Genomic DNA, 26096 nt, shown 5'->3' with positions numbered 1-26096 from the left:
CCTGCAATGATATATGGAGCTTAAATATGAGGGTTAAAGGGAGCACAGGAGAAGAAGTCAGATGTGGCAAAAATGAGAATGTTGAGATGAATGTGTGAAGTTACAAAAAAAGAAAAGAATAAGAAATGAGAAAATCAAAGTACAATTAAAGTGGGACAGATATCTAATTAAGTAAAGGAAAGTAGACTGAAGTTGTATGATCATGGGATGAGGACAGGCAATAAATATGTGGGCAAATTGAAATACAGGAGAAGAGAAAATGAGAGAAGGCCAAAGTAGAGGTGGATGGATACAATGAAAGAAGATCTTAAGGAAAAGGATCGGGCTGGGGAGGATGTCTAGGTCTGAGCTGTATGGAGAAGGATGATCAAGCACATTAACCACACACTGTAAAGATGGAGATAATAAAGTAGAAGAAAACACACAATAATTAAACCTAACATGCATATCTTTAGGATGTGAGAGGAAAACACCTACAGACATGAGGAGAACATGCGGCAACCAAGCACGGAATTCCAATCCACGACAGCAAAATATGTGGGGCCGTAGAGCAATAACCACTTTAGCACATTGCTACAGATAACTTTAATATCATTTTCAGACACTGTGTCTCTAAATGTTAATTTAGCTAGACGTTAGGCTGTGGAGTTGCACTTTCCCAAGTCAAATTATACTGGACACCCAGCAGGCTTATTCTAATAAATCTGATTGGATACTTATCAGCAGAAAAGATTACCCCATTTTCAATTATCAAATTTCCAACAATGGAAATTAGGACAAACACGAAAAGTTAAAACAGCCTCCGTTAGCTTATTGTGTCCTAACAGATGGAGAGCAACATGCTATCAAGATAGAAAGCGCGCGTTCTTTGAGGGCGAGACTGCGTGCGCGTGACCGACAACACTTCCTCCGCTCTAAAGGCGCCGCGTTCTTTAGGATGTGACGTTTAATGACGTTTCGACGACAGAAGCGCAGAGAGTTTTCCAGAAAGTGCTCCGCTGTGGGTAGGAACGTTTGAAAGTACTGCTGCTAAAATAATAGCAAGACGCAGCTGAAGGGCGGACAGTTTTTACTGCTAAGTTGAACGCTGCTTAGTCTCTGGCGGTGAAACCGTGCTGTCTTTGATTACCAACACAGTTTGAAGATGGTAGACTACAGCGTGTGGGATCACATCGAGGTGTCGGACGATGAAGACGAGACCCATCCTAACATCGATACTCCCAGCTTGTTCCGATGGAGGCACCAGGTAGGGCGATGTGCGTCGGCATTTGGAATCAAGCCTAGCTAGCTTTATACCTGCATGTTATGGACTCTTCGCATTTACTTTATGCTGTTGGCTCTGACACCAGTGGAACACGTTTTAAGTCCCAGTTCCCGATTTCAGTCAGTATGTAACTTACTGCAGAACTGTAAAGACAGCGATTTAATATAACTGTAAATAACGGATTTTCTGCAGTTTGTTTCCGTCAATTTAGCGCTCTTATGTTGAACGGTGTTCACTGAAATAAAATCTGGGTGTTATCTAATAGATTATTATATATACAGGCTGGGTGGCGCAGTGGTTATGGCTTTGGACTTCAAACCATGCGATTGGAGGTTCAGATCCGCCACTGACACTGTGTGACCCTGAGCAAGTCACTTCACACACTTGTTCTACAGTTGGTTAAACAAAAGCAATATAACCAATTGTATCTCAGGTATTGTAACTGGCTTTGCTTAAAAGCGTTTGCCAATCAATAAATGTAAATAAATATACCTACGTACATAATCAGATCCGTATCCCTTATCATTATCTGTAAAATATTGATTATCGAAACTTATATTATTTGAGTGTTATTTGGGTTTGCCCAGAGAAAGCCCTTTCAGAAAATGATTGGATAATGTATAGTCTTCTTTGCTCCTTTGAAACAAACAATTATGCTTCACCTAGATTGACTTATTTTTTTTTATTTTACACAGTATATCATTGTATGGATTGCACTACACACAGAATATTTTTGTTAATTTTGATTGTTTACATGATGAATATAATAAAGAGTGAACTTCTGTGATTTTTTTGGACAGTTGGCCTCCTAAATTCCCCCTGTGGCGAACATGATAGGTATCTTTAGATTTATAGTTATTAATCTTGATTGATTTTACCGCCTACTGCTCAATCCTTTCCTCGAGTCTCATCCTCTCCCATTTTAATAATAATAATTATTTATATCTGTATGCGCTTTTCTGACTTATTCAAAACAATTTTTAAAGAGAGCGGGGAGCCACTTAAACCATCACCAATGTGTAGCATCAAACCATTCTTGCACCGCTTACCACACATTAGTGATTAGGTGGTGGTGGGGTGAAAGAGTTATCTAGTAAGAAATAAGGGATGATTGATAAGGGACCAGAATGGACAAGGCAGTGGTGGGCAATTTAGCCAGGGCATTGGGAAACACTAATCTTTTTTGATAGATGCCCAGGGATCTTTTATGACCACAGAGAGTCAGGACCTCCGTTTTATGTTTCATCCAAAGGGCAGTGCCAATTTGTATAGCACACTGACCTGTCACTGCACTGGGATCCATATTTAGACCACATGGTAAGAACCCCCTGCTGGCATCACCAAAACCTTTTCCAGTAGCAACTCAACTTGCATGCTTAGTTTTAGGTGGGTTACTTGTTCTGAAGTGCAGGTGATATGGTTGCCTTTATCACAGAGCCTCTTTAAACACACTTGCCTTTCACTCCAGATTTCTGAAACAAGCAAGGTTTTCTTTCTCCCCAATGCCCATTCATTCCTTCAACATTGCTTTTACCTCTGTATATTCACCAGATTAACTTTGTGTCAGTGCTATTTTCATTATATAGCCATTCATCTCAAAACAAATTATCTGTAATTTTTATAATACAGTGTCTTGCTCTTGTGCAGCTCTTCACACAACTTACGTTGGTGCATAGGAATCATTTTAAGATGTAAATGAAAACCATTCTGAAACTTGCCTAATTCAATTATTATAAATCTTTACAGAATAATTCTTACACCCTTTTCCCAAGTTTATACAGCCATTTTTCAGTCTGCTTGCCTTGTTTAGGATCATGAGGAGCCTGGTTCTTGTTCTGGCAAAAATTTAGATGACATGTAGGAATCGGCCTTATACGGGGCAGGAGTCACAGAGCTCTCTCGCTCACACTTGCACTGGACCAATTAAGACTTACTAACATAATGTTGAATTTCCCCGTAAGATTAATAAAGTTTATCTAGTCTAATAATAGACTTATCTTTTTAATAATGTGTTGTGTGCACATTAATAAATAGAATCAAGGCATTATTATCAATGGCAAAATAGTATGCAAAAATTGAAAGCTGTTTCAGGATGCCATAAAATGATCAATACTTTGTGTAGAATAACTGTACTGGACTCCTCAAATAATTATTTTCAATAAAGTGTGAAGATTAATATCCTGTATATGTACTGCGTTTTTTTACTTTAGTAAATAAAGAATGTTGTGTAATATTGAAATGCTTCTTATTACCCTATTCTGTTTAGTTGATAAATAGCAGCTTTAGGTTGTTGGAGGAGCAAACTATAAGTCTAATGAATTATTATTTTTTTTTATTTTTGAAATACATCATGGAATGACTGGTTAACCAAGTAATGGCCCATTGTAGGTTTATTGGGTCATTGTTATCATCTCTACAGACTACAGTGGCATTCTAACTTGAACTTTTTTATCATCAACGTTTTAGTGAGTATAAAGCCCTTACCCCAAAGCGTCTTTCTTTCTTACCTGAATAATCTTAAAAGGGATGTAAATGCATTTAGACTTTTAATGATACTGTACTTTCCATGTGCTCATCCTGGCGATTTTTCATGGTGGCAACATGACCATCGGAACAATCCAGGGAACCTTCTTCTTTGCAAAGGTCCACTGTGCCTGCTAGGTAATTTCCAGATGCTTCCAGGCTTGCTGAGACAGAGAGAGAGAGAGAATCCCCCTCCAGAATGTCAATTATACAATACAATATAATTAATTTGTATATAGCCCAAAATCACACAAGAAGTGCCACAATGGGCTTTCACAGGCCCTGCCTTTTGATAGCCCCCCAGCTTTGACACGGAAAAACTCGGGGGTCATGGAAGAAACTTTGGGAAAGGCAGTTCAAAGAGAGACACCCTAGTGGTTGTCAAACAAAGGAGTTAAATACAAAACACAAATAATCCTTAATACAATATAAGAGCGCAATAGAAATATCACATCACAGTTATCTGCCTTTAGCTCCAAGTGGGGTCCTAAGGGGCATCATCACTTCATGCCCAATTTGTCATTGCTGGTTCCTTTTGATCCACTGAAGCAGTAGCCCTATTTCAGTGTCCTTGTGCATCATTGAGCTTCTTACTTTGGCACAGATAGTGAGCCCATCAACCCTGTGGAGGTTTGTGAAATACGGTATCTTGATAAATTGTCGAAACACCTTAAAGATTCAGGATCAGCACTATATTGATACACATATTCATGTTTCTCACACAGAGTCAAAAATGTGGCATTTTCTCAAAATAATATCATGAAATATTGAGTTGTAAACTGGTTTATTTTTTTCAAAACGTAATGAAGAGATATGGCACAAAGAAATAATCGGCTTAATTAAACCTGTTTTTCCATCTTTTTTTTTTTTATTTCCCCCCTGCTTAGTTTTTAGTTTTAATTGTATGTATTGTGTTAACCACTTTGTTTGCTTTGTCAACATCTGTGTTTTCCAGTCACTGTCATCACAGTAAAGATTGCTCGCTGTCTCTCTTCTCTGTTTGCCTTTTTTTTATATAAAATTGAAAAATAAAAGAAGCTCCACTATAATGATACCTTACACGCAAGCACGAAAAGATAGGGTGTGTTTCACTGATGCTAATTGGATTCGCATTAAAGCTTTCTTACAAGCAAATAATAGTAAATTAAAAAATATATATATATATATTCTGCAACAATGCTCACCACTGGAGAGGAGGAGCCTATTGCAAATTCACACACTTAAACATATACAACTCACACAATTAAGTAGCATTTCATCAGCTTTTGACATAGCTTTTATGTATAGCAGGGTTCAGTAAATACTGAACACAGCTTTCCATTTTCAGCACCAATTTACTGGGGTGCTTTCAAGGGGTTGGAGCCCATTCCAACAATATTGAGCACAAGATAGGAAATAAAACTTCTAAGCTTTTGAATGGTAATGTGGATTGACTGGTAAACCAAAAGCTTTTGTCCTGGATTTAATTCTGCCACAGAACATTCTGATGTATCATTTGCAAAACTGTTCCAATTCTTTAACCGATCTTTCACTAAAACCTTTGGCCTCGCACATGAACATGGCCCAAAGCTATGTGAGCCTCACTGCCTTGGAGTCTTTCTCCTACCTAAATTGGTGAGATCAAACCACTGTCTTCCAGGATATGACCATGACCTTATCTTTGGTAGTGGTAAGTCTCATCCAAACCACATCATGCTAAGATGCAAAGTATAATATTGCAGATTTTACAGGCCGATCAGGCTGTCATTAACAAAGTACTAGCTATAACCTCAAGTTTCTCCTAGTTATATCCTATAATCTGTCAATGAAAATTACAGTGAGGAAGGGAGACAAGACTCACCCTTGGTACATAACCCACATTGAACATATATTGTACATTTTGTGAAATTTAGTATCTATCTGTCTGTCCTGCCTACTACAGTAATCCCTCCTCGATCGCGGGGGTTGCGTTCCAGACCCCCCCGCGATAGGTGAAAATCCGCGAAGTAGAAACCATATGTTTGTATGATTATTTTTATATATTTTAAGCCCTTATAAACTCTCCCACACTGTTTATAAATATTCCCCGCAGAGTTATACAGCATAATCCCGTTGTATTCTCTTAGATATTAGGTAAGATTCACTGAAATTATGTATATAAACACACTGTTTATATACAGTAAAACCTAAATATTATTTTAAAGATATTGAGTGTCTCCGATATCACATGTTACAGCCATTACGATAGACAGGCCACCAGCAATAAATACGTACAATGCAAGAAAAATAGTATACAGTAAATGTGTGTACAGTGACACTAAACATATGTACATGTACTAAGTACTGTAAGTAGAAAATTAATTATGGTTACTCACCAACAATGACACGATGACTTGTCCGATAACAATGAGTTTTATTTTACTGCACAACAAAGGAGAGCGTTACAGCCCCTAAAGGAGCCACTTCAGGCGATTGTGTAGCACTGCCGTTGTTCTTCTTCTGGCAGTCTTCAATCCAAATCCCTAAAGCAGATTCCATCCAGACTACTGCCTTATTACATCCACTTACAACTCGTTTTGCACCCTGGTTAAAAGGACACTGTGGCTGTAGATCTTATATTCCTTTCCTACTTTTTAAATAAAAAGAATCATAGTCTTCAACAAATCCAAAACGTTTACCTTTTTGGCAATCGTTAACATCTTCCGTTTGAGCTTGGGCACAGCCTCTGAAGCAGTAGCAGATCGTTTTGGAGCCATAACGAAGGGCTTGACTATGCACAAAGATAAACACAAAAGAGCACAACTCTTTACACAGCGAAACACGTTGATGTTGAATGAGCGAGACGAGACTTCCTGGTTAACACCGCATTCAGCAGGCAGGAACTTAACTGCGTGCTCTGATTGGTTAGCTTCTCAGTCTTCTGCCAATAGCGTCCCTTGTATGAAATCAACTGGGCAAACCAACTGAGGAAGCATATACAGGAAGTAAAAAAGACACATTGTCTGCAGAGCCCGCGAAGCAGCGAAAAATCTGCGTTATATATTTAGTTATGCTTTCATATAAAATCTGCGATAGAGAGAAACCGCGAAAGTCAAAGCGCGATATAGCGAGGGATTACTGTATACTAAAAGAAATATCTATCTATCTATCTAAAATGCATTATGAAATATTTGGGACAATGTAATTCTTAGGTGACATAATGATGCAGTGCTTACTGTTGTTGCCTCATAAATCCAACATCATTGTCTTGAACCTCCTGCCTTTTTTTGTTGAGTGGGTTTTCCTTCACGTAAACTGTTTTTCCTACCACATACTCAAAAAGAATGTTCATGCTAGGCTAATTGGTAATTTCAAATTGGACTTGTGTAGAACGTGAACAATAGGGCCTTGTGATGGACTGGTGCCCTGTTGAAGTTTATATTCAGGCTAAAGTTCAACTTAATGGTGCATGTGCAGAATACAGTGAAATTCTTACTTTCATGATACTTGAATGATTAAAGAGCATGCAACACATCACCACTCTGGACTGGTTCTAGTCCCTCAGAACAATCTGATTGGTCACTCTGGCTTTCTTGGTACAACAAAAGAGGAATTGTAAATACGAGGTACTGTATGTGGAAAAGAGTAGAGGCATTTGAGCAACACTGAGAGAGTTCCGTTTAAAGATGCCAAGTATAAGACTAGACAGGAGGGGGAGAAACGTGCCTCATAGAGTATGAGACACAAGCTTTACAGGAATGCAGAATGAGAGAAAGCCTCAGTGAAGTGGCGTTCGCACGTATGTGAATATGGAGGATGGGCACGGATGGTACACGTTGAACAAGTGAGAGCAAATTTTTTTTTTCCAATTATTTTATTACCTGGTGGCTAGTTTGATTATAAAATGCCAGTGGATTTTACTCTGTTACTGGGGGTATGGGAGGGATTTGTCTCTTTAAAAAAAAAAAAAAGAAAAAATCCTACCCTGATGTAAGGCCAGAGTAAATCATGCAACCTTACAACCTGATTTATAACTATTGCCTTTAATCCCCCACCAAAAATACAGGAGAATCTCAGGCAAGGTTTTGAGTCATTCAGTTAATTTATAAGTCACAGACTACCATTACTAGGAGCATTTGATGTGTAGTGGAGTATTATTTTATCTCTCCATCCTGTAGTGATTTTAGATGCTTTGATTTTACTCTAGGCACGTGTTGAAAGAATGGAACAATTTCAAAAAGAACGAGAAGACCTTGAGAAGACCCTAGCAGAAAGCAAGAGGAAGATGACAGAATTACAGAAAAAAATAAAGGGTCTGGAAATCTCTGGCACTGACGATGCAAAAAGTGAGCTTCAAAAACTACAGGAAGAGCAGAAGCAAGCAAAGAAAGAGGAGAAAAACTTAGAAAGAAAATTGGAGGAGCACCGACAGCAGGAAAAAAAGATGCCTTGGAATGTTGACACACTAAGCAAAGATGGTTTCAGCAAGGTAAGCTACTTCTTATGTGTTCTACAATCTCAATTTTTAAATTTAAAACAATTAATTTATTCTTAGTATGTGTTGTTGTGGCGGTAGTCTTTCCTCCTGTAAATTTCTCAGGTGGCACTTGATAGATGATATTTATGTCTTTTTCCTGAATCCAGCAATGTGCTTTGTAAAGGACAAAATTGTCTTAGTCATGTTTGATTTAAAATATATCAGTTTTAACTGTCTTCCTTTTTAGGTAGTCCTTTTTAGATGGAGTCTACATGCTGCTGATTGGAAAAACTGAATGTGAAATTCTACTCCAATCACTGTTTTTTCTTCATGCAAACGAGTTACATTTTTCAGGCAGTTTATTTTAAATGTTGTATACTGAAAAAAACGTATATGCAGTTGCAGTAATAATGGGTGAAAATGAATATTTACCCCTTCCACCTGTGCTTTGAATTATCGCCTAAAACTACTTCACAATTCTTGAACAGACCCCACAGTTCTCTTTTTACATGCTGTGTGTTTAGTATAATTTTGTTTATTTTATTTGCAGAGTGTTTTTAATTTAAAATCAGAAACAAAGGAAGAAACAGAAGAAGAGAGAGAGCAGAAACACAAAACATTTGTAGAAAAATATGAGAAGCAAATCAAGCATTTTGGTAAAGTATTTATGGATTTCTACCTGCTGTAAATGTGGCGTCTATGCATTAATACATACTTTCTCAAATTTCTGGGATTACAAAACAATTACACACTTAGCTTGTGCTTGCATGGTTTCATGCAGGAAACAGCCCTGGTCATGTGGTAATATCTCACACATAACAGTGCAAGGGGAGCTTGATTTGAGACATGGAGAAAACCAGCACAGTCCAGCAGTGCAAACACAAAGTTGGGCTGGTGGTGGTTGTGGTATAAAAATGGGAGAAAATTCTGTTATTAAAGCCATACTGTTTTATTAGTTTAAAAATAAATACCTGATTATTGTAAGGACAGTCTAGAATCTGACTATACAGCTATCAGTTTTCAGAACCAAATTACTCTAGTGCTTTGTAGTGGTTGGAGCCAATAACATTGGACACAAGACTTCAGTAGGATGCTTACCCATTCATGGACTGTGCCTACACTCATGCATATTCTGCTAATTTAAATTTGCCAGTTAAGATAGCATATACATCTTTAGATTTCAGGGAAAATCGGAGAGCCAAGAAAAAAAAGCATTGCAGACAAACTCAAGACAGACTTGCGACTTGGCTTTTCTTGAAGGTCCAGTCTCCAGTAGCTGTGAAGCCACTATACTGCTCACTTAGCTTGAATGAAACTAGGATGTGCTTGTTCTGCAGTCTGTACCATGTCAAAATGGGTCTTTATTCAAGTTGACGTCTTGCTTAGTGTCCTGCCCATCTCATCATTTTTCATTTGTCAATGGTGAAAAAGCTTCTGCTTTTGGCTTGATGCCGAGCTGAGGTCGTTGATCAAGTTGTTTTTTTTTTTTATGGCCTGCACAATGTGCTTCACTGTCGGCAGATGTCACTGATGTTCTTTTCCTGTCAGCCATGGCGCATGCATACACAGCTTTTCTTTTTTTTTTTTTTTTTTCTGAACTGTGGTGTGTGGCTTCATCACTGCTTGCTGCGAAATGGACCTGCGGGACAATTATGCGGTCAAAATAGCAACAGACGTCCAGTTCTTTGGTCGTTTTATGTTTATCATCCCATAAACTCTCAATTTGGACCAAAATGTAGGCCAAGTGGTTTTCAGGTTTAGGTGTGATAGACAGACAACCCTTAGCATTTTGTGTATGCAGTTATGAAACAAAAAACAATGCAAAAAAAAAAAAAAATTTGTGTGTATACTGGTAAGTTAAGACAAATGTCTCGGTAGAGTCTTTAATTCTTGAACCCTGCAGGAAACTACACATTTTCTGTTTTGTACCTATTATGTCTTGTATAATCACGCAGAATAAAGTAAATTAACTAGTTATTACTTCATGGAGATTGGGCAATATATTTACTGGCTCTTGTGTAGTTATTTGGGAGAATAGGTATAACTGCAATTTGTAAACTAACTAATTTGTCTCAGAAGAATTTGACACTAGTCTTTACTATAGAAATCAAAGAGTTTATATCCACCATGGTGTGTACAAGTATATACTTTTACAGAAATTTAATCAATGACTGTTTGGAGAGATATTAATGATAGGAGGGTTTTGGGTAGGAGCAGAGTATCAAAAGTGTAGTCTCACTGAAGCCAGCCATATAATATGTATGTATGGAGATAATTAAATGTGAATTTTGCTTAAAACTGGGAGAGAATACTTAGACAGCTCACTAAGTATCTAAACCGATCCAATCCTTCATGAAGGCAGTGGCTTTGAATTGCAAAGAGCAGTGGTTGATTTAGTTAACCTTGTCTGACAGAGAGTAAGCTTCTGATAACGATGAACCATCTACAGTAGGGATGCTCCAGTCGATCAGCCGCCAATCTAAATCAGACGATTTTCTCTAAAAATTAATTGGCCAATCACAAAATTAGATTTTTTCATCCGCTGCTTTTCTAAGCTTTGTTAGTTGCCGTGCTCCTTTACTCAAGGTATTACGGTAGTTGAGCCAAACTTCCTGCAGTGTAAACAAAGGGCAATCAAGGCTTGTTTTATCAGAGAGCTTAGCCTTTACATTAAAGAAAGCTGAGTGCTTTTAGACAAATGGCAAGAAACGCAACTTAGATATACAGTCAGACCTTTTTATTTTGTCCTTTAAATTAAACAGACAGAAAGTTTGTTTCAAGTGTAGCAACTTACATTTTTAATTGGAAAAATAAAAGGTGAAGAAGAATTTTGAATTGTTGCTTAGTATACGATAGGCATATTTGCTTTATAGCAAATTGTGTCTTTTAATTATAAACTCATCCTCTTTAATAAAACCCCGGTGTCCGTGTTTGTGTCTTCTGGTCAAGTGCGCATGCGCGGGGCCACACGGCATGTGTTCAGTCTCTTCCTGTGCATTCCCTGTGTGTGCAGAGAGAGACACACACAGGTGCGTGTGCGCGACAGACAGACAGGCCCGCCCGAGAGACAGACACGCATGCAGGCAGGCAGACGCGAGACACTCTCACACACACACACTGGCAGGCCCGCATGGGGGACAGACACGCACGAACGCAGGCCAGAGACAGACACGCACGCAAGCACACACACACACACACACACACACACACACACACACACACACGCAGGCCCGGGACAGAGTCAGACACACACAGGCGCACGCGTGCATTGTTGCAGTGTTACTCTTATTGGTTCTTTATTAGATTACGGATTTTTCAAATGTTCATTTTTTTCCCCTGTGCTTAAAACTCATTAAAAAAGGTGTTTTTAGCGAGCGGGTCGTAAGGCTATAGCGCAAGCTCTTGCAGTGTTAGTTTTCTCTGTTGTCCAAGGTTTTCTTAGTGTTATTGCATTTACTATTACGCTGTGCATTCAATGGTATAGTTAACTATATTTGTGCTTAAAATCTTAAAATATATATATATTTACATACAGTTCATACAGTCTAGGAACGGATTAATTGTGCTGTATTTACATACAATCATATGGGGGAAATTACTTCGGTTCCACCGAGGTTCCACTGTATTACTGTCCGACAAAATTACAGGCATTTTACGGAAATACAAACCAGTATTATTGAGAGAGAAAATTAAAGGCACACAGTACAGTGATGCATATTACAGCCACATGCAAGGTCCCTTGCCATTTAATATAGACTGTTCCTACTAATGTTTATGCACTACTGTTCTAGCGCCCGTTATTGTAATGGGCTTAATGTCTAGTTGAACATGTTAGTCTTGCGTCTTCTTGAAGAAGACATAATACGTACATCTTATGAACATTTGATACATTTGCAGCTTTTTAAAAAAGATTTGTGCAGTTTTTATTCTCTGTCAAATACAGTATATGTTTTGGTAAGATAAGTACTACATAATTAAAATGGCAATCCATATTTTATAATTATACCTCAAGAATTACAAATGTCTAGCTGATACACTGAAGAAAAAAAACACACCTTTATAAATGCAGTAAATGTATATTTTAACATCAAAATAGCTGGAGTGCAATTAATGATTAAACATTATTAAAACCTATGAGTATATGTATGTTTACATTTAAGCAGTGTTTAATTGCCAACATTCATCAATTGATTGTGTGAGAATATGATATAATAAGATATTTTATTATTTTCAAATTTACTAAATTTACTTTACCTCTTCAATATACTCGCTCTCCATGCATTCACATAGTGCTGGAGACGCTTGTTCCATTACTCAAAGCAGTGTTTAACGTCTTCTTTTTTTTGAGCGCTTTCATGGCAGCCATCTCTGCTTGTTTATGACATCTGTTGATTCAAAATGCTTCTCTTTCAACGTGCTTTTGACTTTTAGAAACAAAAGGAAGTCACACGGTGCCAGGTCGGGTGAGTACGGTGGGTGATCCATTACGGGGATATTTTTTTGGTTCGATCAATCTGTTCCAAAACATTGAAACAAATTTCTCGACGATTTTCCTTCTGAAGAATCGTGAGAACTCGCTGAACCATTTTTGCACAAACTTTCTGCACGTTAGGTTTTTCATGCGAAATGTTCCACACAGTCATTTTATCGATATTAATTAACCATTTCACTAATCACACTAACACTTATTCGATGGTCACCTCACATGGGTTCGCTGATTTTCTGGATGTTGTCATCAGTCGTTGGAAGTTTAACAAGAAATTTCAAGTTGATTCGTTGTTCACATTTGGGTGATGACATTTTTCCCGACGGTAGCAGAAGAAGGCTACTTGAACGACTGCTGGTGTCAGACTGTTTGAGATATTAAGTTAAAACTGATAAGAGGCATTGGTTAAGATCTAAGATTAAGAGAGCATTGACCCATATTGGCCCTCCCATCCCTAAAGCAATAACAACAAGCGCAGTCCGGTTATTTTTTATACACACCTTGTTTGCACTTGTTCTTGTAGATATTGTAGCAGAAAGAAGTATTTTTTAAAACATTGGGCCATGCAGTGGTTTATGTCTTGATTGTACAGTATGTCTGTTTCTTCTGTCCCAGTGTTTTATTACAATGTACACATGAATCAATATACTTCAGTTACCTTGTGCCTCTGAGCTCCTGAATTGATAACAGCAATTTCATCTTTTTATTTTCTGTCAGCGTCATGTCTTTTGCTCGGTTTCTTTTGCTTTCTCCCTAAAACCCCGGTGTAAACTACACCGACTGGAGGAACTGAGGGCAGATGTTTTAGGTAGAAGCCCTGTGGGTGTAGCCTTTGTAGCACAGGATTTTGCCACTACATACTTTTTAACGGGTTGTTCCCTGGTGTGTATTCTCATTTGAGAATTGCGTCTGGCCCTGCGAGACTACAGAAAGGGTTTCAGCTAAACACTGCAGTTTGTCAGTGAATCAAAGCTAATTTCAAAGTGTACTGGGCAGGCAACGTTGAACAATTTTGTAACTGCCTGTCAGGCAGTGGATTTTACATGGTGAGAACTTTTAAGTGACCTTTGAGTAGACAAAATAACATTTGTGGTTTTTCCTCAGTATTTTCTAGTGAAGAGGGGTGTCAAGTGCTTTTGAATTGCTAACTGCTTTATGCTGACTATTCAAAAACACTGTGTTTCGGAAGACATAACCAGGTGACTTATCTTTTGCATTTAATATTCCACTCATTACTAGTTTAAACTCATCCCCACTAGCTATTATAATTGTAGAAATCAAGAGTATTGTTCCGGGATTAGTACAATTACAAGTTGTGGGCAGTCATTTTGAAGAAAAGCAATCCCATATTGTGAGCTAGACATTATAATAGCAAGTGATCTGTTGCCTGCAACCTACATTTTGACCACCAGATGTCTCCTTTGATTTCTGATTAATTTAATCTCAGCATGATCTGTCCTGGATATGATGTTAACTTGCATGTAGGCCCTCCAACCTGCAGGGAAAAACCTGGGGGTTGGTGAGAGAATTGGCACTCCAGCCATCATAAAAATCATCACACTGTTCCATTCCATCTGAACTAGTGTGGTGCTGAGGTGTCACCTGTTGCATGGCTACACTCGGGTCCTAATCTGGGACCCTGAGGTGGTTTGTCGTGTGGTGGGTGTGGCAACACGCTGTATCAGTGTGAGTTTGTGCTCCTAACCTAACAGTCATTACCCCAAAGGAGTACACTGTTTTAATATAAATTATGGTGATTGATGTATTTACTTGGCAAGGAAGTAGTTTTGTTTTGAGCAGTTGGAGTATCTGGCCTGTGTGTACCTGCAGGAAACCCAATCCTTGTTGTAGTTTTGCTCAAGAACACAGCTGAGCTAAGGGTGTGGATTTGATCCTGCATTCTTGTAGTACGAGTTCCCACTTTTAGTGTTCTTTTAGTGTACTGTACTCTTTTATGCAATTTAATGCGCATTCCCAGATTAGTTTAATAATCTGTTTTATTTTTAGATCTGCCTTGTACGGTAGGAGTATAAACCAGTTGCATCATGTATCTTCTAATGCCTTGGGCATAAAAACGAGAACATTCATGCTCAGTAGTTGAATTTTTAAAACATGTTTGCATTGGAATGCCTAAATCAAAAATGGTTTCATGCATTTCTTTGTATTCAGGTATGCTACGCCGCTGGGATGACAGTCAGAAAAATTTGTCAGATAATCCTTATTTAGTGTGTGAAGAGACTGCCAATTATCTTGTTATTTGGTGCATCGATCTGGAAGTCGAAGAGGTGAGAGTTTTTGTTTTCTTTCACCTTGATGTTTTCAGCTGTTACGCAAATTAATAGAGACCACACCTATAACACTGACAGATTTATCTAATTGGAAGTATAGCCCATAACCATTTTAATATGTAACTTGATGTTTTCAGAGTGCTTAGATGCCTTTCAAAACAAGTTTTGCATTGTAGGTGGATGTTTTACTTTGTGTTTTTGTATTCTGCAGAAACATTCCTTAATGGAACAAGTGGCCCATCAGACCATAGTCATGCAGTTTATTTTAGAATTAGCTAAAAGTCTCAAAGTTGATCCCAGAGCCTGCTTCAGACAGTTTTTTACCAAAATTAAGGTAAGAGTTAAGTTCAGTTCTAAATATTTTGTAGAAAACTGAAAGTGCTGTACAAGTCATCTTTGGATTTCAAGACAGGAAATTAGTGAAAAGTCAAGCAAAATGACACCTTGTATAGGCTAACTAAAAAGATTAGAACATGCAAGCTTTCTTTTTCGTTTGCCACTAAAAGGTGTCATTTTGCTTGACTTCTCACAACATTCATAATGGATAACACTGTACATCACCCTAGTACTAAAGACAGGAAATTTTAATAGATCTACATATTTGCTACCTGTTATGTGTGTTTTCTTTCATTTTCTATTTCCTAAACTTGTTTCTAAAAGAGCAGAATCTATCCTATTTTTTTTTTTTTAGGTTGTAACAAATACAGTACAGTTAAACATGTATTTTTTTTTCTTGTTGAAAGGGTATGAAACAACAGTAGATGAAAACAGCCACCCATCTAGTGTTTTTGAGAAAGAAAAAAGATCTTCATAATCTGTATTTACTTATTACATTTAAGTGGCAGAAAACATACTGCTTTATTTTCTTTCATACTGCATGTAGTGTTTCCTACATAGCTTTTAATACAGTTAAAATAAATAATGCTACAGTTAGCATGTTTCAGACACTAATGCTTTGGGGATGCAGTTGTATTTAATCAGAGTTAACTGGCTGTAAAACTCCCAAAGGTAAACCTTATGGACACCCATTTTATTTTCCCTGAACATGCCTGGGAATGTCTAAATGTTTCACTGTGTGGAAGCTTTATTGCTGACAGACTGCTGGTCTTTTGGCTCTTATTTCGAATACTTTCCTTACACAGAAATTAAAAATGTCATTTTTTATGCACATGGCTTCTTTCAAAGGCAACTACATCACAAGCAAGACTTATCATATTTCTTAAATCAATTTCTTCTTGATGCAGACAGCAGATCAGCAGTATCAGGATGCTTTCAATGATGAGCTGGAGGCATTTAAGGAGAGAGTAAGAGGGCGAGCCAAGGCAAGAATTGAAAAGGCTTTGAAAGAGTATGAAGAAGAAGAGAGGCAGAAACGCCTGGGACCTGGTGGGCTTGATCCAGTTGATGTGTATGAAGCACTCCCAGAGGTAAGGATTTATGTGCACTGTGCTTGACATTCTGTGCAAGGGTAGATTTGTTTTGTTAAATAACAGCTCACCAGTGCATGTATAAATGATTTAAAAAAAAAAAATCCAAACAGACACCGCGGTCTCAGTTTAGAACAGGGGTTCTTAATGTCAGTTCTGGGGGCCTACTGTGGCTGCTGGTTTTTGTTCCAACCAGTTTCTATTTTAATTGGATTCCAGTGAACTGTTACTTGACAGATTATGTGTTTTGGGAAAAATTCAGAAATTAGAAAAATAAGTTTATATATATATATATAACCAAACTTATTTTTCTAATTTCTGAATTTTCCAGAAAATATATAAATATAAATAAAAATGTACCAACAGTTATATGGGAATAATGTACTTTTTTTTTCTTTTTAACAATATTTTCATCTTCATTTTCATTCTGTGTTTTGCCAGGTGTTCTAATTGTGTAATTGGTCCATTTATTTTCTAATTAGTGGGTCTAATGCTAAAGTAGTTGCAGCCTTTTATTATTCAGTGTTGTCTGCCTGTCTGCTCTGTTGGTTGCCATTATTAAGACACAATGAAGGGAACAAACTACACAGAGAAAGGGCAAAATATAATGTAAATCAACAAAAGGGAATTAAGCATTTCAACCTATGGCAAAAATGGAAATATTCCTAAATGTCTTATACAGTGCATCCGGAAAGTATTCACAGCACATCACTTTTTCCACATTTTGTTATGTTACAGCCTTATTCCAAAATGGATTAAATTCATTTTTTTCCTCAGAATTCTACACACAACACCCCATAATGATAACGTGAAAAAAGTTTACTTGAGGTTTTTGCAAATTTATTAAAAATAAAAAAACTGAGAAAGCACATGTACATAAGTATTCACAGCCTTTGCCATGAAGCTCCAAATTGAGCTCAGGTGCATCCTGTTTCCCCTGATCATCCTTGAGATGTTTCTGCAGCTTAATTGGAGTCCACATGTGGTAAATTCAGTTGACTGGACATGATTTGGAAAGGCACACACCTGTCTATATAAGGTCCCACAGTTGACAGTTCATGTCAGAGCACAAACCAAGCATGAAGTCAAAGGAATTGTCTGTAGACCTCTGAGACAGGATTGTCTCGAGGCACAAATCTGGAGAAGGTTACAGAAAAATTTCTGCTCCTTTGAAGGTCCCAATGAGCACAGTGGCCTCCATCGTCCGTAAGTGGAAGAAGTTTGAAACCACCAGGACTCTTCCTAGAGCTGGCTGGCCATCTAAACTGAGCAATCTGGGGAGAAGGGCCTTAGTCAGGAAGGTGACCAAGAACCCGATGGTCACTCTGTCAGAGCTCCAGAGGTCCTCTGTGGAGAGAGGAGAACCTTCCAGAAGGACAACCATTTCTGCAGCAATCCACCAATCAGGCCTGTATGGTAGAGTGGCCAGACAGAAGCCACTCCTTAGTAAAAGGCACATGGCAGCCCGCCTGGAGTTTGCCAAAAGGCACCTGAAGGACTCTCAAACCATGAGAAACAAAATTCTCTGGTCTGATGAGACAAAGATTGAACTCTTTGGTGTGAATGCCAGGCGCCACGCTTGGAGAAACCAGGCACCGCTCATCACCAGGCCAATACCATCCCTACAGTGAAGCATGGTGGTGGCAGCATCATGCTGTGGGGATGTTTTTCAGTGGCAGGAACTGGGAGACTAGTCAGGATAAAGGGAAAAATGACTGCAGCAATGTACAGAGACATCCTGGATGGAAACCTGCTCCAGAGCGCTCTTGACCTCAGACTGGGGCGACGGTTCATCTTTCAGCAGGACAACGACCCTAAGCACACAGCCAAGATATTAAAGGAGTGGCTTCAGGACAACTCGGTGAATGTCCTTGAGTGGCCCAGCCACAGCCCAGACTTGAATCCGATTGAACATCTCTGGAGAGATCTTAAAATGGCTGTGCACCGACGCTTCCCATCCAACCTGATGGCGCTTGAGAGGTGCTGCAAAGAGGAATGGGCGAAACTGACCAAGGATAGGTGTGCCAAGCTTGTGGCATCATAATATTCAATAAGACTTGAGGCTGTAATTGCTGCCAAAGGTGCATCAACAAAGTACTGAGCAAAGGCTGTGAATACTTATGTACATGGGATTTCTCAGTTTTTTATTTTTAATAAATTTGCAAAAACCTCAAATAAAGTTTTTTTTCACGTTGTCATTATAGGGTGTTGTGTGTAGAATTCTGAGGAAAAAATTAATTTAATCCTTTTTGGAATAAGGCTGTGACATAACAAAATGTGGAAAAAGTGAATACTTTCCGGATGCACTGTAAATGTAAAAAACATGCATTGGTGCTTTCTTAATGTAGAGTAAGAGAAGAGAAAAAAAAATACCAGCTAATTAAATGAGATCAGTGTTATCAGGTGTTGTCGCTGATTATGAAGCTGCCTAAACAAAAACCAGCAGCCACAGTGGGCTCCCAGGTCTGACGTTGAGAACCCCTTGTTTAGAAAATATACTGACAGATCCACAGTTATTTAATTCTAGAGTTATGTAATATTTCTACACAATATAAAAGAAGATTGAGCATTCTTTGTGCACAGGAGCCTTAGTGACTGTAATTTTTTATTTTAGTCTTTTTTTTTTTTTTTAAATCAGGTGCTATTGTGTTTGTAATGTAAGCCCTTGCCTAATTATACTGACCATTTACCTGTTTCTTGATTAGAGAAAAAAAAAAAAAACTGAGATCAGAAGATTTTTTTTTAGATTTATTTAGCTAAGCATTTACCATATTACGTATTTGCTGGAAAAACTTTCATTTCTAATACATGCATTATTTTACTGAAGTCACACTAAATTATTGCGGGGATCCTGAGTATGTGCTAACTGTCCAACACTGATCAGAGTGCTAATCCATTAATAGAAATGTACACTAGTAACTCTGGGAGGTTTAGAGTTACCATTTGCACATCTTTAAATTATTGGAAGAAAACAAGAGTACCAGGCATGGTCTGAGGTCCCTCAAAGATTTAAACCTTGTGAAACAGAGGCACTAGTCATTGTGCTACTGTGATCTTTTGTCCCTTTTGATGATATTTGATAATATTTGTAATCATTAATATTAGTGACTGCTCAAGAGAAGGTAACTAGTTTATATGAGCAATTTTAGATCTACCTCAAAGTGAATATGCTAAAACAAATCAATGATAAATGACTAGATAAGTGCTTGCTAGGAAGTATTTGAAGATTATAACAAAAGCATAAATATAATTTAAAAAGCAAGATGCAGGATTGTTCTTATCTAAACCCAAGAATGAACATTTCTCTTTTCATTATTAACAGGAAATGAAAAAATGTTTTGATTCAAAGGATATTCAAATGTTGCAAGAAGTAATTAGTAAGATGGATCCTACGGTAGGTTTCTCTTTACAAGTCATCCTTCTACATTAGCCTGGTTAAATGTTTTGTAGTTATGCACCACATATAAATACAAAGTTTAAAACTGCTACCCTCTAATATGTCTTTGAATTCTGTCAGTTCAGGGAGCACCAAAAGAGAGATTCATTCTATATTGTCAAATTGAATATAGCAGGTCACTATTGTCCCAACGTTACAGCACATTGTTTTTTTTGTATGGAAGATGGAGACTTAACATCATTGAAACTCTGTTACTTTAATAGATAACATACAAAACAAAATTAGTGCAAGGTGTCACAAGAAAAACAGTCCCATCAATGGAGGAGATGTTGAATCTTCTCAAAGGATGCATTATTGACTTTTTCATTGCTATTATACGTAAAAAAAACATGTTTAAAGCAACAAGCTGATGTTCAACTCCAAAAAGCTTCCTAAGCAAAAGTATATTTAATCTTGGCTAAATTGTGTTATCTTACAAACTCTAAGAAACAGAAGTTGACTGCCATATATATGCTCAGAGAAAGTTGCATTCAGTCTCTGTGTCCTCTTACTTGTACTTGGCAAGTAAAGTTATCCAGTTGTAATACTTTGGATTTAGTAAAGACCAGGATAGAGAAGATCATCATTTTTATTCAGCTTTGGACACTGCAGTGTTTTTCCATCCATATTTGCAGAACTGCTCAAACTCTGTCATATTGCATGGTGATTGTGAGTGAACAGCCTTGTCAAGTCCATCCACAAATTTTCATTTGGGTTGACACTGACTTGGCCAATCCAGGACATCAGTGTTGTTTTGAAGCCATTCCTGAGGAGCTTTGGCTTCAGGTTTCTTGCAGAATTTACTTCTACAGTATTTTGCTGCATTCTTTTCACCTTCTGCCCTCACAAGCCTCTCAGAGCCAGCCACAGAGAAACATCCCCATAGTATAATGCTGAAACCACCATGTGTCACACTGAGGATGATGCATTTTTGAAAATGTGCAGGGTTTGGCCTGTGCCTAACACATTTTTATCTGATAGCCAAAAAACTCGATTTTTTTGGTCATGTCAGACCTTAGAAAACCTTCCTACAACTGACATCAAATTCTCCCGTGTATTTTCTTGCAAGCTGTAGCTGAGCTATAATTTTTAACGGCGGCTTTCTCCCATTAAGCTACGAATGGTAAAGTACCCAGGCAACAGTTACTGTATGCATAGTGTCTCCGATCTCGGCCACTTCAGCATGTTACTCCTCCACAATTCTTAAAGGTCTCTTGGTAGCCTCCCACACTTGTCATCTTCTTGCATGATCTTCTTGTGAATGGCCTGCACTGGGTAGATTTACAGTTGTGTCATACTCCTTCCATTTCTTAATGATTCATTTAACTGCACCCCTGGCTGCTTCTTTTCCTTCCACTGACTTATAAAACCAGTTGGCTGCACCAAGGACAATTAAGTTGGCATATTGAAGAGGTTGAATACTTACACAGTCAGTTCTTTTGTGTTCTGTATTTGTAGTTCATTCAGAGTACCTTGTGTGATCTGTTTTCAGTTTTAGATTACAGTTTCTTTTCTGTTGATCAGTATCAAAACAACCAACCTGCTTTTTGATTGGTCTTCATAGTTTTCACATTTTTATTTTAATTTCTTCATCCATAGATAATTCTTTGTAATTGGGAAATATTTCACTTTAAGTTCCTTTTGGAATTGGTTTATAGCCTCTTGCAAACAAATGTGCATCAACCGCCTTTCCACTGAATGCTTGCAGTAGCACTGTAACTCTTGGTTAATGCCAAACTAAACACGTTTCTGGTCTTTATGTAAATCCAGGCCCTTTGGGCTACGCACCAAATATTTGCTAATCATTCTTCGCCTGGTTCCTGTGGTTCAAATTGTATTTAGTTTAGGAGATGGTAAAGTTAATTGAGTTTTCACAGAAGCCAATTTTTATTTACCTTTTTTTTTTCCTGCTGCATATATTTCCTCTAATCCAGGGTGTGTAACATATGTCTTGGAGGGCCTTGGTGGCAGCAAGTTTTTGTTCCAACCCACTTAGATAATGAGAAGTCAACTGCTAAAATACTTATTGCTTAAGCTGCAATTTTCTGGTTCATATTGGTTGCCTTTCTTGTTAAGATTGCCCATCCTTAATTGCTTGTTTTAGTTTTAAACAGCTGTTTTTAATTACTTTTCATTAGCAATAACATGCAAATGACAATGGAACCAGCAGTACTCCAAATTACTTATTTCCGTGTACACTTATGTGTATTCATCTTATACTATCTGGTTTAATAAATTATTCAGAAGGAAATTGAAAATAAATTGTGAAAGACTGAGCATTACTTGTCAGTTTTAGGCTTTAAATCATTTGGATCATATCCTTGGAAAAGTAAAAGTCTACAATATAAGAATGACCAGACATTGTATAAAATACTGACAGCCCATGAAATTAAATAGGATTGGTTATTGACAAGGATTGGTTTCCAATTAAAAAATTGGGTTGGTACAAAAACCTGAAGCCCTCCAGGACTGACATTGCTCACCCCTGCTGTAAATGATAAAAGATTTTTTGTTTTACCACATGTAAAGCCTTTAATTAACAATGAAACAATTATGAATGAGCGCACATTCTCCCCAGTTCTATTAAAAAAAAAAAAAAAAATGTCTAGCCTAACCTAACTTAAAACATCAGAATATGTAACGTTCAAAACCAGGAGAAACGAGAGAAAATCTATGCAAATTCTGGGTGATCTGCAAAATGTACTTCAGCTTGGATTGATATGGAGACACAGGTGGAGATAGCTACTGTTGCATAAGACATTGAAAACTGAACAGAGCGGTGGCTGTCAGGCCATGGTCCTGTGCTGGAATCTGGAAGATTGCCAGTTCAAATACCGTTACTGCCATAAGGGATCTCTTCATCTGAAAATTGCTCCATTGGCACTATACAGTGGCTGACCGTGCACTCTGACCTCTGAAGGTCTTTGAAAAGAGAATTATATATTAAGAAAAATATGACTCGTGTAACTTGGGTATGCTCTTGGTCATTATTAGAAGCTCTTAACCACACTGACACAATAAGCCTCAGTGCTGCACTAATGGAGGAAGTTCTTTTTCTTAATATAGTACTCTGATATTCTCCTCTTTTAATATGTCCTTTCTATTGCACAATCTTTTCTGGTTTTTTTTTTGTTAATTTTGCTGTATATTGTGTTGTAGTTTGTGTTTTTGTCCTAGTGCAGTGACACAACTACATAATAATGCACTTATTACTTTGCTGTTGTAGCCTATAGGAACAAAATGGTTGCATTCTTAAAAAAGGCAGCCTATTGTGTTTATGGACTGTATAATGTACTGATCATATACTTGATGTATTTCTATGTTCATAAGAGCCATACAGTTAATTCGTCAAATATATGTTGTGAGAAGTCAAGTAAAATGACACCTTTTATTCTTCTTCTTATTCTTTCAGCTGCTTCTGTTAGGGGTTGCCACCGCGGATCATCTTCTTCCATATCCTACTGTCCTCTGCATCTTGTTCTGTTACCCCCATCACCTGCATGTCTAGTCTCACCACATCCATAAACCTTCTCTTAGGCCTTCCTCTTCCCTGGCAGCTCTATCCTTAGCATCCTTCTCCCAATATACTCGGCATCTCTCTTTTGCACATGTCCAAACCAGTACAATCTCGCCTCTCTGACTTTGTCTCCCAACCGTCCAACTTGAGCTGACCCTCTAATGGGACTAATTCTGTCCATCCTCGTTACACCCAATGCAAATCTTAGCCTCTTTAATTCTGCCACCTCCAGCTCCGTCTCTTGCTTTCTGGTCAGTGCCACCGTCTCCAACCCATATAACATAGCTGGTCTCACTACCATCCTGTAGACCTTCCCTTTCACTCTGGCTGATATCCATCTGTCACAAATTACTCCTGACACTCTTCTCCACCCACTCCACCCTGCCTGCACTCTCTTTTTCACTTCTCTTCCACAATCCCCGTTACTCTGTACTGTTGATCCCAAGTATTTAAACTCATTCACCTTCGCCAACTCTACTCCCTGCATCCCCACCATTCCACTGACCTCCCTCTCATTCACACACATGTATTCTGTTTTGTTCCTACTGACCTTCATTCCTCTCCTCTGTAGAGCAGCATATCCTCCACCTCTCCAGGGTCTCCTCAAACTGTTCCCTACTATCGCTACAGATCACAATGTCATCAGCAAACATCACAGTCCACGGGGACTCCTGTCTAATCTCGTCTGTCAACCTGTCCATCACCATTGCAAATAAGAAAGGGCTCAGAGGCGATCCCTGATGTAATCCCACCTCCGCCTTGAATGCATCCGTCACTCCTACCGCAGACCTCACCGCTGTCACACTTTCCTTGTACATATCCTGTACAACTCTTACATACTTCTGCCATTCCCGACTTCCTCATACAATACCACAGCTCCTCTTGAGGCACCCTGTCATATACTTTCTCCAGGTCCACTAAGATGAAATGCAACTCCATCTGGCCTTCTCTTGATTACACCTTTTATTGGCTAACTAAAAAAGATTACAATATGCAAGCTTTCGAGGTGTCATTTTACTTGACTTCTCACTAAATTCATAATGGCCAACACGGCACAACACCCTAGTACTTCAAATATATGTTCAAACACTTTAAGTTTATTTAATAAATAACTTTTATTCTGAAAATCATTTTACTTGTAGATGGTGCTTAGAACTTGCTTGTGTAATTGTGAATTTCATTTTGGTGACAGGAAGCCAAGTTCCACATGCAGAGGTGCATTGACTCAGGACTTTGGGTCCCAGATAAAAAATTGGTAGAAGGGATGGACAAAGCGGAAGATGAAGAGCCAGTGTACGAGGAGCCAAAAAAGGACTAAAATAAAATCCTGCAATTATCATATACATGTTTTTTGCCAGAAGCATTTTTCACTACCATCCACCTTACTCCCTGAGTCACTTCCCTCCCTCACCTTCTCCAAACTCCATTTCATTGGTGTGAAAAGGTTAACTTTAACAGAATAGTTATTCTTTGTGTTTTAATCTATACTGAAACTTCCATCTTTACCTGGTTAAAAAATCTGCACATTTTTGACCACAGTATACACTATGAGCCAGTCATCCTTGTGAAACTGTCATTCACTGGCATGTGTATGATGCTATTTTTTTTTTTTTTTTCCAAAAAATTAGCCTAAGTTTGTGAAGTAAAATTATCATTTTTATCTGTTCTGTGTCAGCTTCCAGATTTCATTGTTTTCAAAGACAGTGTTTTATGTTTTAATTTATTCTTTCTTTATGGTCAGACTGCATTTCTGCACTTTTCCTCAGGATGTCCTTATAGGATTCAATGTACAACAGTATTTTCTTAATCTGTACTTGCACTATGGTTAATAGTATTCTCTGGCCTTTTTACTAGGGTATATTTGGGAATAGAAAAACTGAGAATGGAGGATACTCAGATTTGTTTAGTTGACTCCATAATCAGTTTGTTCTTCCTTAGTTAATACCTTTCTCACACCCAACTGTTTGATTTAATTGTAGATTAAGGTCAACCATTAAGTAAATCTGGTAAGAATTTTCTAAACAGGCGTACAGGCAACCACGATTCAAGAATGAGGAAGAGTCCTGATACCCTGTTTTCTGTTGCTAACATATTAGTGACTTGCAGTTTTGATACGGTTTGAGCTTGTTAAGATGCCTTTGAAATCAATTTTAATATTATTAGGAAGTTCCAGCTATTGTATGATCTTTACTCTTAAGATGGCATCCTTTGATCCTAATATTATAATGCAGACTCGATAGATTTTGAAGGAGTAGATGGCTGAATGTTTCCAAATTAGTGTTGCAGCCACTTGATTATGATTTGACAAAAATCTGAGAAAAGGTCTTTTTTCTTGGGCAGACTGTATTCTGTTTTCTAAAGTAACCCTGCTATCTGTTTTCAAGCAGAGACCACTTCCCTTTAGCCTATAGAGGAATATTTCAGACTAAATAAATAAATACGCAAATTATTGTGAAATGTGACAATAAACAAATTAAAATGCAATATGTGAGTACAAATAATTTTTATGAAACATGTTTTTGTGGATTATTTATTCAGTTGTTTGTTTCATTTATTTCGGTAACAACACACACAACCTAAAATACGCATCAAAATAAAAAAAAATTTTTACCCATCAAGATTAATGGGGTGGGTGCTAGTGAGTATTGGTTTTTGATTTATTAATAATCTATGTGTGGTGGCTCAGATTTACTGAGCGAAGCAAAGTACATGAATTCTGG

General features: G+C 37.9%; 1 protein-coding gene across 1 annotated transcript; it reads left to right on the top strand.

The window, feature by feature from the left end:
• The first annotated feature begins 944 nt into the window (after nt 1-944).
• On the top strand, nt 945-25041 carry cdc37 (cell division cycle 37 homolog (S. cerevisiae)). The gene is made up of 8 exons (XM_039772940.1): nt 945-1246; nt 7953-8234; nt 8773-8878; nt 14878-14993; nt 15208-15330; nt 16241-16423; nt 19746-19817; nt 24569-25041. Exons 1-8 carry the CDS (start codon nt 1145-1147, stop codon nt 24692-24694), a joined length of 1110 nt encoding a protein of 369 aa, XP_039628874.1. The 5' UTR covers nt 945-1144; the 3' UTR covers nt 24695-25041.
• The last annotated feature ends 1055 nt before the right edge of the window (nt 25042-26096 follow it).

This window comes from Polypterus senegalus, chromosome 12, assembly GCF_016835505.1.
Source record: "Polypterus senegalus isolate Bchr_013 chromosome 12, ASM1683550v1, whole genome shotgun sequence".
In the NCBI taxonomy this organism is placed as follows: domain Eukaryota; kingdom Metazoa; phylum Chordata; class Cladistia; order Polypteriformes; family Polypteridae; genus Polypterus; species Polypterus senegalus.
The sequence above is the reverse complement of the archived record's forward strand: the minus strand, read 5'-3'. Positions and strand labels throughout refer to the sequence as shown.

What these genes read in the sequence shown, in the direction of transcription:
- cdc37 (XM_039772940.1), top strand. Translation starts at nt 1,145, where the DNA reads ATGGTAGACTACAGCGTGTGGGATCACATCGAGGTGTCGGACGATGAA. An exon ending in GCAAAGATGGTTTCAGCAAG is followed by an intron (nt 8,235 to 8,772) that starts GTAAGCTACTTC and finishes TTTTATTTGCAG; the next exon opens with AGTGTTTTTAATTTAAAATC. An exon ending in TGTATGAAGCACTCCCAGAG is followed by an intron (nt 16,424 to 19,745) that starts GTAAGGATTTAT and finishes CATTATTAACAG; the next exon opens with GAAATGAAAAAATGTTTTGA.